The sequence below is a fragment of the Pristiophorus japonicus genome, chromosome 3, assembly GCF_044704955.1.
Source record: "Pristiophorus japonicus isolate sPriJap1 chromosome 3, sPriJap1.hap1, whole genome shotgun sequence".
In the NCBI taxonomy this organism is placed as follows: Eukaryota; Metazoa; Chordata; class Chondrichthyes; family Pristiophoridae; genus Pristiophorus; species Pristiophorus japonicus.
In genome coordinates, this window is record NC_091979.1 from 306,715,594 (window position 1) to 306,729,722 (window position 14,129).

The following is a 14,129-nucleotide window of genomic DNA, read 5'->3' on the forward strand; positions in this document are numbered from 1 at the left end:
CTCTCACTTCACACTACAAGCTAACCCTTGTCTGTGCACGTCAGAGGGTAGGCTAAAGGAGGGTACATCACATGGTAAATTATCGAGCATGTGTGGAGGAGCTGGGGCAGGGGGATAACATGCCATAGCTGCCAATCACCAGTGTTCGAGATAACCTACTAGTTGAGCTAGCAAGGACTCAGATGCTGTCTTTGGTCCAGGCCACCAAAGCAGGCTGATGGGCATTGACCAGGAAATGCTAGGTGCACTAGGCAGCCTGCCAGTGAGCTTGTGCTCAATGACTCGGAGCATGCAAGAGTCCAGCTCCAACTTGTGGCAAGGCTTCCTTCAGAGTATGGAGACCATTCTGGCCAAGGTGGAGCAAGTGCTCACCATGCTGGAGCCTCTGCTGGCAGCTCTGACATTTTCCATGGTAGTTCACTATGCCACACAGTCAACTGGGCCAGACTGCCCAGGCCCACGCTAAGATACTGTAGTCTGCAGCCGGGCCCTCAAGGCCCAGATGTACCTGGGGTCACCCACCATGGCCATCTGAAGTGTCCTCAATGGAAGCTCTGCAACCTTCCACCTCCCAAGCTGTAGCCATTGGGAAACACATCGTAGGAGCACTCGGAGAGGTAAACGAGCACATTAGATAGGCATTAAAGGGTTGCACAATGCTGATTCTTAATTATTCCTGTTAAATATTATACACAGAAGAAACTGAGTTACTGGACTTTTTTTCTGTGGATTTGGGGGTCGGTGTTCATATTTGTAGTGAAATGCGGGCAAGACCCATCTTAGGCAGTCCCTCGGAGTCTAGGATGACTTCCTTCTAGAGAGAGAAAACGGAATTATAGACCAGTTAGCCTGACATCAGTAGTGGAGAAAATGTTTGAATCAATTATTAAAGATGTAATAGCAGCGCATTTGGAAAGCAGTGATGGGATCGGTCCAAGTCAACATGAATTTATGAAAGGGAAATCATGCTTGACAAATCTTCTAGAATTTTTTGAGGATGTAACTGGTAGACAAGGGAGAACCAGTGGATGTGGTGTATTTGGACTTTCAAAAGGCTTTTGACAAGGTCCCACACAAGAGATTAGTGTGCAAAATTAAAGCACATGGTATTGGGGGTAATGTATTGACGTGGATAGAGAACTGGTTGGCAGACAGGAAACAAAGAGTAGAAATAAACTGGTCCTTTTCAGAATGGCAGGCAGTGACTAGAGGGGTACCGCAAGGTTCAGTGCTGGGACCCCAGCTATTTACAATATACATTAATGATTTAGACGAAGGAATTGAATGTAATATCTCCAAGTTTGCAGATGATACTAAGCTGGGTGGCAGTGTGAGCTGTGAGGAGGATGCTAAGAGGCTGCAGGGTGACTTGGACAGGTTAGCTGAGTGGGCAAATGCATGGCAGATGCAGTATAATGTGGATAAATGTGAGGTTATCCATTTTGGTGGCAAACACAGGAAGGCAGAATATTATCTGAATGGTGACAGATTAGGAAAAGGGGAGGTGCAACGAGACCTGGGTGTCATGGTACATCAATCATTGAAAGCTGGCATGCAGGTACAGCAGGCGGTGAAGAAGGGAAATGGCATGTTGGCCTTCATAGCGAGAGGATTTGAGTATAGGAGCAGGGAGGTGTTACTGCAGTTGTACAGGGCCTTGGTGAGACCACACCTTGAATATTGTGTACAGTTTTGGTCTTCTAATCTGAGGAAGGACATTCTTGCTATTAAGGGAGTGCAGCGAAGGTTCACCAGACTGATTCCCGGGATAGCAGGACTGACATATGAAGAAACTGGATCGACTAGGTTTATATTCACTGGAATTTAGAAGAATGAGAGGGGATCTCATAGAAACATATAAAATTCTGACAGGATTGAACAGGTTGGATGCAGGAAGAATGTTCCCGATGTTGGGGAAGTCCAGAACCAGGGGGTCACAGTCTAAGGGTAAGGGGTAAGCCATTTAAGACCGAGATGAGGAGAAACTTCTTCACTCAGAGAATTGTGAACCTGTGGAATTCTCTACCACAGAAAGTTGTTGAGGCCAGTTCATTAGATATATTCAAAAGGGAGTTAGATGTGGCTCTTACGACTAAAGGGATCAAGGGGTATGGAGAGAAAGCAGGAATGGGATACTAAAGTTGCAAAAATGATCAGCCATGGTCATATTGAATGGTGGTGCAGGCTCGAAGGGCCGAATGGCCTGCTCTTGGTCCTATTTTCTATGTTTTCTAAGTTTTCTACACTAAAAATGAATTCTCAGATGGCTGTACAATCCAATGTGTGACTTACGGTCTCTGTCACAGGTGGGATGGATGGTGGTTGGAGGAACGGGTGGGTGGGTGGGGTGCCTGGGTTGCCATGCGCTCATTGTGCAGTCGACACTTGGCCTCAGCTAGCTCTCGGCGATGAGACTCGAGGTGTTGAGCGTCTTTCCGGATGCTTTTTCTCCACTTTGCACGGTCTTGGGCCAGGAATTCCCAGGTGTCGGTGGGGATGTTGAACTTTTTCAAGGAGGCTTTGAGGGTGTCCTTGAAGCGTTTCCTCTGCCCACCTGGGGCTCGCTTGTCATGTCGAAGCTTCGAGTAGAGCGCTTGTTTTGGGAGTCTTGTGTCAGGCATGCGGACGATGTGGCCCATCCAGTGGAGCTGGTCGAACGTGGTCAATGCTTCGATGTTGGGGATGTTGGCCTGAGCGAGGACACTGATATTGGTGCACCTCCTGCCAATGGATTTGTAGGCTCTTGTGGACGCAGTGTTGGTGGTATTTCTCCAGTGTTTTGAGGTGTCTACTGTACATAGTCCATGTCTCTGAGCCACATAGGAAGGCGGGTATCACTACTGCTATGTGGAACTAAACTACAGAACCAGTGGGAACCTGTTCAACCTTCGTCGTCTCCAGGCCAGATCCAAGACTGTCCCATCCTCTGTTGTCGAGCTACAGTACGCTGATGACGCTTGATTCTGCGCGTATTCAGAGGCTGAACTCCAAGTCATATTCAACATCTTCACCGAGGCATATGGGCCTTACACTAAACATCTGTACGACAAAGGTCCTCCACCAACCAGACCCCACCACATAGCACTGCTGCACCACCCCCCCCCCCCCCACCCCAAGTCATCAAGATCCACGGCGCGGCCCTAGACAACGTGACCCACTTTCCATACCTCGGGAGCCTATTATCAGCAAGGGCAGACATCAACGACAAGGTTCAACACTGCCTCCAGTGCGCCACTGCAGCCTTCGGCTACCTGAGGAAGAGAGTGTTTGAAGATCAGACCCTCAAATCTGCCACCAAGCTCAAGGTCTACAGGGCTATAGTGATACCCGGTCTCCTGCATGGTTCAGAGACATGGACCATATACAGTAGACACCTCAAATCGCTGGAGAAATATCACCAGCGCTGCCTCCGCAAGATCCTGCAAATTCACTGGGAGGACAGACGCACCAAAGTCAGTGTTCTCGATCAGGCCAACATCCCCAGCATCGAAGCACTGACCACACTTGACCAGCTCTGTTGGGCGGGCCACATTGTCCGCATGCCGACCACAAGACTCCCAAAGCAAGCGCTGTACTCTGAACTCCTACATGGCAAGCGTGCCCCAGGTGGACAGAGGGAAACGTTTCAAGGACACCCTCAAAGCCTCCTTGATAAAGTGCAACATCTCCACCGACACCTGGGAGTCCCTGGCCAAAGACCACCCTAATTGGAGAAAGAGCATCCGGGAGGGTGCTGAGCACCTTGAGTCTCGTCGCCAAGAGCATGCAGAAAGCAAGTGAAGGCAACAGTAGCAGTGTGCAGCAAACCAGACTCCCCACCCACCCTTTCCTCCAACCACTGCCTGTCCCACCTGCGACAGAGACTGTAATTCCCGTATTGGACTGTTCAGTCACCTGACAACTCACTTTTAGAGTGGAAGCAAGTCTTCCTCGATTCCGAGGGAAGCCTATGATGATGATGATGATGATGGAACAGGCAGACGATGGTGACAAAGTTTTGGGAGCAGCCGAAACTGAAGGGGACGCTCCATAATTCTTCGTGGTTGACAGTGTTGAAGGCCTTTGTGAGGTTAAAGAAGGCCATGTACAGGGGTGGCTGCTGGTCCCTGCATTTCTCTTGTAATTGCCGCGCGGTGAAGATCATGTCCGTTGTACCCCTTAGTGGGCGGAATCCGCATTGCGACTCTGGGAGGAGCTCTTCAGTCACAGGGAGAAGGCGATTGAGGAGAATTCTTGCAATGACCTTCCCTGTGGTCGACAGCAGGGAATTTGCTCTGTAGTTAGCGCAGCCGGACTTGCCACCTTTCTTGAAGATGGTCACGATTACAGCGTCTCTAAGATCTACTGGCATGCTTTCCTCCTTCCAGATAAGAGAAATGTATGTGTGCCAATAGTGCTTCCCCGCCATGTTTTAGTGCTTCAGCAGGGATTCTGTCTGCTCCTGATGCCTTGTTGTTCTTTAACTGTCGGATGGCCTTTTCTACCTCGTGCCGGGCTGGGGTTGTGCTGAGATGGTGGCGGGCAGCATGCTGCGGGATGGAGTCGAGGACACTCGCGTCGAAGACAGAGTCTTGGTTAAGGAGATCTTTGACGTGCTCCTTCCAGTGGGTCCTGACTGCCTCGGTATCCTTGATGAGTGTCTCTCCGTTCTTGGCCAGCAATGGGGTGGGGCCTTGGGTATTTGGGCCGTAGGTGGATTTGACTGCGCTAAAGAATCCTGACACGTCATGGTTGTCGGCTAGCTGCTGGATCTCCTGTGCTTTCTCCACCCACCATCTGTTCTTTAGGTTGCGGGTTTTTTCTTGGACCTCAGCCTTCAGCTATCTGTAGAGCTGCTTTCTTGCTCTCGAGTTGGGTTGCTATTTCAGGTTCAGAAAAGCCTCGTGCTTGCCGCTTATCAGCTCCTGGATCTCCTGGTCGTTCTCATCGAACCAATCTTGATGTTTACTGGTCGAGTGACCGAGCGTCTCTTCACAGGTGCTAATTATGGAGGTCTTGAGGACAGACCAGGCGCTGTGGACATTCTGTGCCTCTGGGTCACGGAGTCATAAGACTGGACTGAAGAATGTTGGTAGTAAGGATGGTGGTGGCAAGGACTCATCACCATCATAGGCAGTCCCTCGAAGCGAGGATGACTTGCTTCCACGCCAAAAAGGAATGAGTTCACAGGTGTTTCAATGAGGGACTTAATATTCCAGATCCCGAACTACATCGTGAAGGGTGGAAAATGCCTGTGCGTGGATTTTTTTAACGTGTGGTGGCCGATGCACACCAGCCACCACACGGGCTTGACAGAGCGAGGTCTTGGTCCAGTGACAAGGATTACCCAGGACTAACTGGAGCCCAACTCTGCTGCACAGACCGAGTGCGCACACATATCGCAGTGTGGGCTGGCCCGTGCTGCCCCTGGGCCCACGCCTCTTCTGGGCCCTGAACTCACGCCTCTCCCGGGTCCCGGTCATTTCCTTCTACAAATTCTTGCTCCTTCGCCCCTCGTGCTGTGCCTGCCCGCACTGCAATCAGAGACCTGACTTCGCAACCGTCACTCTCCTGCAGTGGTATGCCCCCGCACGCTGCTCCCTCTGATGACCCCGGCCTGCTGATGGTCTTGCAGGCTGGGACCATGCCACTGCATGCTGCTCCCTCTAATGCGGCCTTTCAATCACAGTAAGGACTACGGGACGGTTGGTGCATTGGGCATGGGAGGGATGGTTCGTGATAAGCTGCTCTCTGAGCTCTGGCAGCTAGGACACGGGTGGTGATACTACAGATGCGCTCTCTCCTCTTTGTGCTGCTCCTGCACCAGCCCCTCCTGCACCACTTCTTACCCAGGTGCTGGTAAGTGTTGATGCCTCATTGTTGCAAAGTTACGCAAATCTGGAAACACGGTCAGGGTTGTACGACTAACCTCCTCCCGAATGGATGCATTGCTTGAGCATGGCCCTGTCTGCTGGATGATATTTCTGGTGGCAGCATGGCTCTCATCATAGGTCGGCTCTGCGTCTGTGCCTAGGTTCCTGACAGGAGTCATAAACCATGTCTGAAGGGATAGCCCGTCACCCTGCAACCAGCCTGTGACCTGACGGCTTGGGTTGGAATAAAAGGGGCACGGAGGACTGGTGAGGATAAATGAATCTAGCCTTGGGATTAAAGGTGCTATAAAAATGAAGGGCCTCGGTAATCCGCAGGCAGTGCTGTCCATATCCTGGTTTGAAGCTCCAGTTATGGCTGCAGCAATAGACGTAGCTCAGTGGTAGCCCCCTTAGTTAAGCGAAGACCCTGACACATTGCTCCTCTCTGAAGTTCAGATAGGAGAAGTGCTCCCTGAAGCTCCGTTGTGGGTATGGTCTCCTGCAGTGTTCTCTGTCTCCCTCTTCTCCGAGCTGCTCCTGCTCTCTCCTGAATTCTCGTCCTCCAGATCCAAAGGCAGACCTACCAGACAAACCCGTGACTGCAGAGAATCTGTCCTGATGGCAGACAAAGCCATCCAGCACCAGCAAAAAATGGTTAGCAGAAGTTACAAATCAGTTGTAGAGGGCCGAAGTTATGCCCCAAAACCACCCAGGTTAACCAGCAGCCTAAATGCACAAACCAGCGATGAATCTCTACGTAGTGGATGAGTCCTTTAAATAGCTCTGCTGCAGGGTCTATCAGGCGAGTTTATCACATGCCGAATCAGGCAGTGGGGCAGCCCAATTTCACAAAAGGGTTGGACGAGCATAGGACCATTATTTAAATATTATAATTAGTTTTTTTTTAATAGTTCTGGCTGCAGAATGAGCATGCCACCTGCCATTTTGGACACTTAGGCGCCCACTTTACGCCTGTAAAATGGGCACAGCGCGATCGAATAGTTGTGTTTTAGAAATGGGCTATTAGAAAGGGATCTGTTAACCTCATAGATCATCAATAACTCTTGGACAATCCACAGCGTAAGCACCAACTTACGTATGACACTGATGGAGTACTGCCGCGCTGTCAGACATGGCCTCTGAATAATAATTGCAGTTTTCCTTTTGCGCACTAAGGCTGCGTTAAAGGCAAATTAATGCTAACTTCCTCAGATTTACACACACAAAACTGTCGATTCTCACCTTAAGGTAAAGCCACTCCTCCACATCAGATGGACCTTCCCCGAGCCTAGCTTACCCACCACGTGAGCTCACAGAGCACATGTTGGAACCCTCAATGAGAAGTGAAGATTATCTTTTAAGTATCGACTCCAAGTATAAGTAATTTAACTTTCCCAGGCCCTTCCGGTGACCCCAAAGGTTACCGACAGTATCAATTATTCAAGCAAAAGAGATTGAGGAAACAGCTGAGACCCTGAAGATTAAAAATGAATCTGTGTGGGGGGTGTACAATTCAATACAAATAACCACAGCATTTGATCGATATATTGGTTGGTATATGATAGCTAAGCTTTATTCATCAAAAGTTAGTCCTGATGCTAATTAATTCTGTGTTAATTCAGTGCATGAGAGAGATAGGAGAGTCTCTGAACTGCTGAGGTGGCCTCCGTATCTCCGAGTCAGTCTCTATGCACGGGCAGGCAAGGTGACGAGAGAATGGCCAATCTTCTGAGTCCTTCTCCTCAGCTTGGCCGGCCCTGCATGATGCTGCTCGCTGCCAATCGAATGTTCCTCAAAGCCCCTTGCGTCATGGTGCTGTTCTTCATTAACCTCCCTTGCCTTGTCCTCTCTATAGGTGTCAAGTACTGTATTCACTTTCCAATGGCATTATCACAAACGCTGGAACTCATTTTCTCACAAACTTATCTGTGCCTGTTTAGCTCACCCAGCCACATTGCCTAGGCTAAATTCCCTGTCTGTGCACAAACTCACTCTGCCAGCGTCCTGCTCAAGTTGTCCTTTCCCAGCTCAAGGAGCCTCTTACTACACTGCAATTTAATTTTCAATTTTTACAGGACTCAGCCGGAAGAATCGCGTTGAAGAATTTTAGCCAGGCTCGCGATTTAAATAGCATAATCAGCCAGCTAATTTAATTAACTTTGCACTTAATCCACTCAATTTAACAGAAAGCCCAATCATCGTAATCCTTATGCAACCTCCAGTTACCCCAGCACACTTGCAGCACAGAGGAGGTCAGTTGTCCCACTATGTCTGTGCCAGCAATGCCGTTCAGCATTCTCCCATAACCCAGTACCGTACTTTGCTTTAAACGATCGTCTGCTTTTCCATTGAAAGATGCAATAGTCTCTTCCTCAGCTATTCCATCTGGCAAAGCATTCCATTCTGCACCAATTTTCTTTGTAAAGAAGTTTTCTCCCAATCCCTCTCCTCGCTCTTTTAAATTGAAGGGCCCTCATCACTTACTCCCCAACCAGAGAAAATAGTCTTTTTCCTTATTTATCCTATCCAAACCCTTCACAATTCTAAAAGCTGCAGTGAAATCTTGTATATTTCTGCCATTACAGCCTCCAACTTTATTTTGGATGTACCTGATCCTGTTGCCTCCAGTGCCCCACCAATCAACTCATTCCAAACATTAGTCAGTTCTTCCAAATATCAATTTGTGCTAAATTTACTCTCTGGCTGTGAGTGTTGCTGACAAGAGCGGAATTTATTGCCCGTCCCTATTTTCCCATGAGAAGGTGGAAGCCGATAGCACCTGGTATTGCCAGGTTGTGTCCCATCCAAGTACTAACCAGGGCCTGACTCTGCTTAGCTTCTGAAATCAGATGAGGTCGGGCGTTCTTGGAGTAGTGCAAATTGTGTAAAACAAAATAAAATGAATCGGGAAAAGAGCAGCAGGACAAAAACCTTGAAGAGGTCTTTTTGTTATTTTGAATGAAGCCTCCTTCACGCACCTCAGGAGTTGCCCCGCTGACACCAAGAAATGTCATAAAGCCCTTTTGAAGTGTTTGATGTCGGTCACATTTGGATGACTGTGCGTTCTCCCTGCTCCATAAGAGGGCCCTCTGGGACAACTGTAACTTGGCTGCCCTGCTCGCATGGGAGGCTTGCTTGCATTGAGCTCAGTGCAGTGAATTGGTGTTAGATTGTATATCCGTCACCCATCGCCCATTCACATTCGTATCCAGCAAGCTGAGCCTCACAAAATTACCTTCATTGTTCTTTCCCCATGTCTAAAACCTGATGAAATATTGCCTGAGGAACAGTTATAAATCTGGAATTGGATTGGAGGTGATATTTTGAAGAATGATTTAAAAACCTGACAAAGTACTACATCATTTCTTCTTCATTCAACCTCCTCATATACCACGGAGGCACGATTAAATAGGACCTAGGGAGAGGAAGGTGACTTTATTTCAGTGAAATACCTGGTCAGAATGGACTTGTCAAGTTATAGATCATCTTTTTCCCATGAATCTGTCCTATAATGTTTGATGAAAGTATAATAATTGATCCCCGCTGGAGCCTTATTGCTTAAAATGACTTGATTATCCCTAGATATAGATGTCAACCTTTTTCATTACCAAAAGAAAGAACTTGCATTTATATAGCACTTTTTACAACCTCAACGTAAGAACATAATTACCTTCACATCTTGTGTTCTTGCGTATGATGTTTGACTGACTGAGTGTCTGGGGTTCACTATCTCACTGAGACAATATCAGTGGTTGCAGTCAGAGCTGAGCTTGACTTTTATACAGTGCCATATAAGGGTGAAGGATGCGAGTCTGCATGGCACCATTTCCTTTGAGAAGGGGCGGACATCAAATACCAATTGTCCACCACTGCTCAGGCTCGTGGCTGTCGCTCAGAGTGTACATTTTTGTGCCTACGAGCTCCAAGCTTGTCCTGATTCGTACAGATTGAAATCCTCTTCAGAATTTCACGCAGCCCAGTAATGTGTTGAATGCAGAAAAATTCTGGCCATGCCAACTGTGAATCCCTGAACTACAACTGAAAAAAAAAAGAAAATGGTACTAAAGACATAGGAGACCAACAAGACTGAATAGTAATCCTAGAATCATAGAATGGTGCTAGTACGGAAGAAAGCCATTAGGCCCGTTGAGCCCGTGCTGGCTATCTAAAAGCGCATCAGCTAGTCCCACTCCACGCCCTTTCCAAGTAACCCTGCAACTTGCTTTCCTTCAGGTACTTGTGTGGAAACTATGTGGAAGGATCTCCTATTCTGGAGACAATTGGGGAAGATGCCTTGTTATGTGATGGGAGTCATATTGTGTTGTCCTGACAAAAATGGGTCTGAGTCCTTGTAGTCGTTTCCTTCACAACCTGGGTTTACTCCTGCAATACGCGGAGGATATTGAAAAGGTTGCTTAGTAACAAGCAAATTCTTGTAGGCAGAGATTTTGGCATTGGTTATTGCTCAAAGGAACGTTTGTGTTTCTGTGAACGGTGTTTGGGTTGTTGTATTGATGTCATAACTGCTGAACTGTTGTGTTTTAAATTGACCCTCCACTGTACTCTCCTCCAAGGCCAAGGAACTCTTCGCTGGTTAATTCTGAGGCTGAAAACGGTCCAATGTTGGTGACACAACTAACTAAACAGATCCAGAATTTGAGAAAGAAAATACGAAAATATGAAGAAAAATTTGAGCATGAAAAGAAATACCGGGTATGTGATTAAAAAGTTAGATTTATTAACATTAGTTCAAATTGTTTTATTTTATGAGGCTCTCTAATATAAACTCTTAACGTTTGGTCTACGTACGGTATTCAAAATTCACTTCTGTACTTGATGGATTGTTCACTGTTTGCATTATAGTGAAGGACCTGCTGCAATTCTAGATAAGTAAATGTAAAAGGACAAATGGCCTAATGACCGATGAAGCATGTGCTTTGTATAATCAACTTAAACTGGGACACCTCCACACTTACTTAATTTCCCCGCTTAGTAAATCTCCTGAAGTAAATGCGCCCCTCCCCAAGGTAATCCAAGCAAAACTCCAAGTACCTCCACCTGTCGTCTCCCTTTCCCTCCATTTTCACACCAAACCCATTCTGAACCAGATATTTATTCCAGCCCTTTAATGCAGCATTAAATATTGCTAGGTGTCAGTTCCACACACCCACTGATCTATTGGAGTGGAGCAGTTCTTTAACCTGTAATCTTGCTTGAGGCTCATTAACTCTTGGGGCCCGAATTTTATGGACTCGCCGCCCACTCCCGTCGACATTCCTCTTCCGGTTCCGCCTAGTGCCGCTTTCCATTTGGGCTGGAGTGGGCAGGAGGGGAGAGCCACCGGGAACCGTCAGCGGACGGCCGAGTGGCGTAAGTGTACTCCCGCCAGTCGAGATGCCAGATTCATGCGGGCGGGAGTCGGCGGCAGAATTGGGGTGGACTCCTGCGAGGAGGTCGGTCTATCCCCGACGGTAGGTATGGAGGTCCTGGAAAAAAAGGTTCGTAAACTTTGTTTTTAAAAAAAAAAAATTTTCACAGCGAATTACCTCAATGGTGTCCCCTGAGGTCATCCGATGGATTTTTTTTCTGATGAATTTAATTTTCAGCTCTTCGACCCTTCCTGGGCCCGACTCCATCCTCGGCGATGCTTGGGCGGCAAGCGCCTCTGCCGCCGAGAATGAGACCTCCGGCCGGCTGTTGCCCAGATCGGCGGCGTACGTCGTTGATTTGCCGCCCGCTGACCTTCGAGAGACCTGGGTGATGAAAACCCCGCCCAAAGAACCGTCGGGGACATCGGCAGTCCTTTGGGCGAGACTTGGGTGGGCGGAAGCCTTCACCAAATTCGGGCCCTTGACTACTCGCAAGTGCAAAGAAATTCCTCTTTTCCTAGCTGACTTGATTTTGTTTGCATCCAATTCATGCACTGTGATACTGAAAGAAGCATAAAATTACAGCAATAATCATGTAATACTAATCATAAACTACTAGATTAAACACCCAAAGCACAACTTAACATCTGAATAGAAAATATCAATTAAACTCTTTATGTATTTATATTTGACAGTTCGACCATTTCCCTTCAGATTCGCTCTTCCCCTATTTCTCTCTGTCCTTTTTTTAAATACCAACTTGAATTTTACTCCACGTATTCTAACACCATTTCTCCTTTTTGTCAAGTTGTAAGTGCGTGTCTCGCTTTCTTCACCCCTCCCACAACCACCACCTGTTTAGAAACATAGAAACATAGAAAATAGGTGCAGGAGTAGGCCATTCGGCCCTTCTAGCCTGCACCGCCATTCAATGAGTTCATGGCTGAACATGCAACTTCAGTACCCCATTATAGAAACATAGAAAATAGGAGGTGGGAACTATTTTTTTTTTTAAAGGAGATTAAAAGCCGAAAATGCCCAGAAGATCAATCGGTGTCTGAAAGAGAAAGAGTAACTTTTCCCATGCAGTGTTTCATTAGAACAATGAATTTGGTGATTTTTATCAACAATTAGCAATCCAGGACCGTTAGCAACAGCAAATGCTGCAATCCAACAATGCAGGGCACCCTCCGAAGTTCCAGTGTAAACTCATTGCTGTTGAAAAGATGATTCTAATTAAAAATCTCTCTCTATCCATATATGTATGTATTTTCTTTCATAGAATTATTGTCAGAAGGAGGCCATTCGGCCCATCGTGCCTGTACAGGCTCTTTGGAAGAGTGATCCAAACCCACTCCCTCGTTTTTTCCCCATAGTCCTGTAATTCTCTCCCATTCAAGTATTTATAGAAACATAGAAAATAGGTGCAGGAGTAGGCCATTCGGCCCATCGAGCCTGCTCCACCATTCAATATGATCATGGCTGATCATGCAACTTCAGTACCCCTTTCCTGCTTTCTCTCCATACCCCTTGATCCCTTTAGCCATAAGGGCCACATCTAACTCCCTTTTGAATATATCCAACGAACTGGACTCAACAACTTTCTGTGGTAGAGAATTCCACAGGTTCACAATTCTCTGAGTGAAGAAGTTTCTCCTCATCTCGGTCCTAAGTGGCTTACCCCTTACCCCTTATCCTTAGACTGTGACCCCTGGTTCTGGACTTCCCCAACATTGGGAACATTCTTCCTGCATCTAACCTGTCCAGTCTCGTCATCATTTTATATGTTTCTATGAGATCCCCTCTCATTCTTCTAAATTCCAGTGAATATAAGCCTAGTCGATCCAGTCTGTCTTCATATTTCAGTCCTGCCATCCCGGGAATCAGTCTGGTGAACCTTTGCTGCACCCCCTCAATAGCAAGAATGTCCTTCCTTAGATTAGGAGACCAAAACTCAACACAATATTCCAGGTGTGGCCTCAGTAAGACCTCCCTGCTCCTATACTCAAATCCTCTCGCTATGAAGACCAACATACCATTTGTTTTTTTTACCGCCTGCTGTACCTGCATGCCAGCATTCAATGACTGATGTACCATGACACCCAGGTCTCGTTGCACCTCCCCTTTTACTAATCTGTCACCATTCAGATAATATTCTGCCTTCCTGTTTTTGCCCCCAATGCGGCAAATTGTGCTTCCACCACCCTTTCAGGCCATGCCTTCCAGATCATCATAACTCATGGTGTAATTTTTCTTCTCATGTCACCTGTGGTTCCGTTGCTAATTACCTTAAATCTGTGTTCTCTGATTACTGCCCCATCTGCCGTGGGACAGTTTCTCCTTATTTAAACTATCAAAACCCTTTGTGATTTTGATCACCTAGCAATTCTCCCATTAACCTTCCCTGCTTTGAGGTAGAGCAATCCCAACTTTTCCAGTTTCTTCACATAACTGAAGTTCCTCATCTTTTCTGGTACATCTCTGCGCCCTCTCTAAGGCCTTGACGTCCTTCCTAAAGTGTGCTGCCCAGAATTGGCCTGTGATTTATAAAGGTTTAGCACAACTTCCTTATTTTGTACTCTCTTTGGTACGTAAACTAGAGGTGATCTAAAACTTGGCGGCCCATGTCCTAACTCGCACCAAGTCCCGCTCACCCATCACCCTTGTGCTCGCTGACCTACATTGGCTTCCGGTTAAGCAATGCCTCGATTTCCAAATTCTCATCCTTATTTTCCAATCCCTCCATGGCCTTGCCTCTCCCTGTCGCATTCAATCTCCTCCAGCTCCACAACCCCTCCCCGAGATGTCTGTGATCCTCTAATTCTGCCCTCTTGAGCATCCCTGATTATAATCGCCCAATCATTGGTGGCCGTGCCTTCTGTTGCATAGGTCCCGAGCTCTAGAACTT

At 47.2% G+C, this 14,129-nt stretch overlaps 1 protein-coding gene across 1 annotated transcript in view; it reads left to right on the plus strand.

Moving 5' to 3' along the window:
* Positions 1-14,129, plus strand: part of fam13c (family with sequence similarity 13 member C) — a 155,794-nt gene that overhangs the window by 98,975 nt on the left and 42,690 nt on the right. Inside the window, exon 9 of the mRNA XM_070876865.1 lies at positions 10,427-10,565. Within this exon, the coding sequence (XP_070732966.1) occupies positions 10,427-10,565 (139 nt within the window). The remainder of the gene's footprint in view (positions 1-10,426; positions 10,566-14,129) is intronic.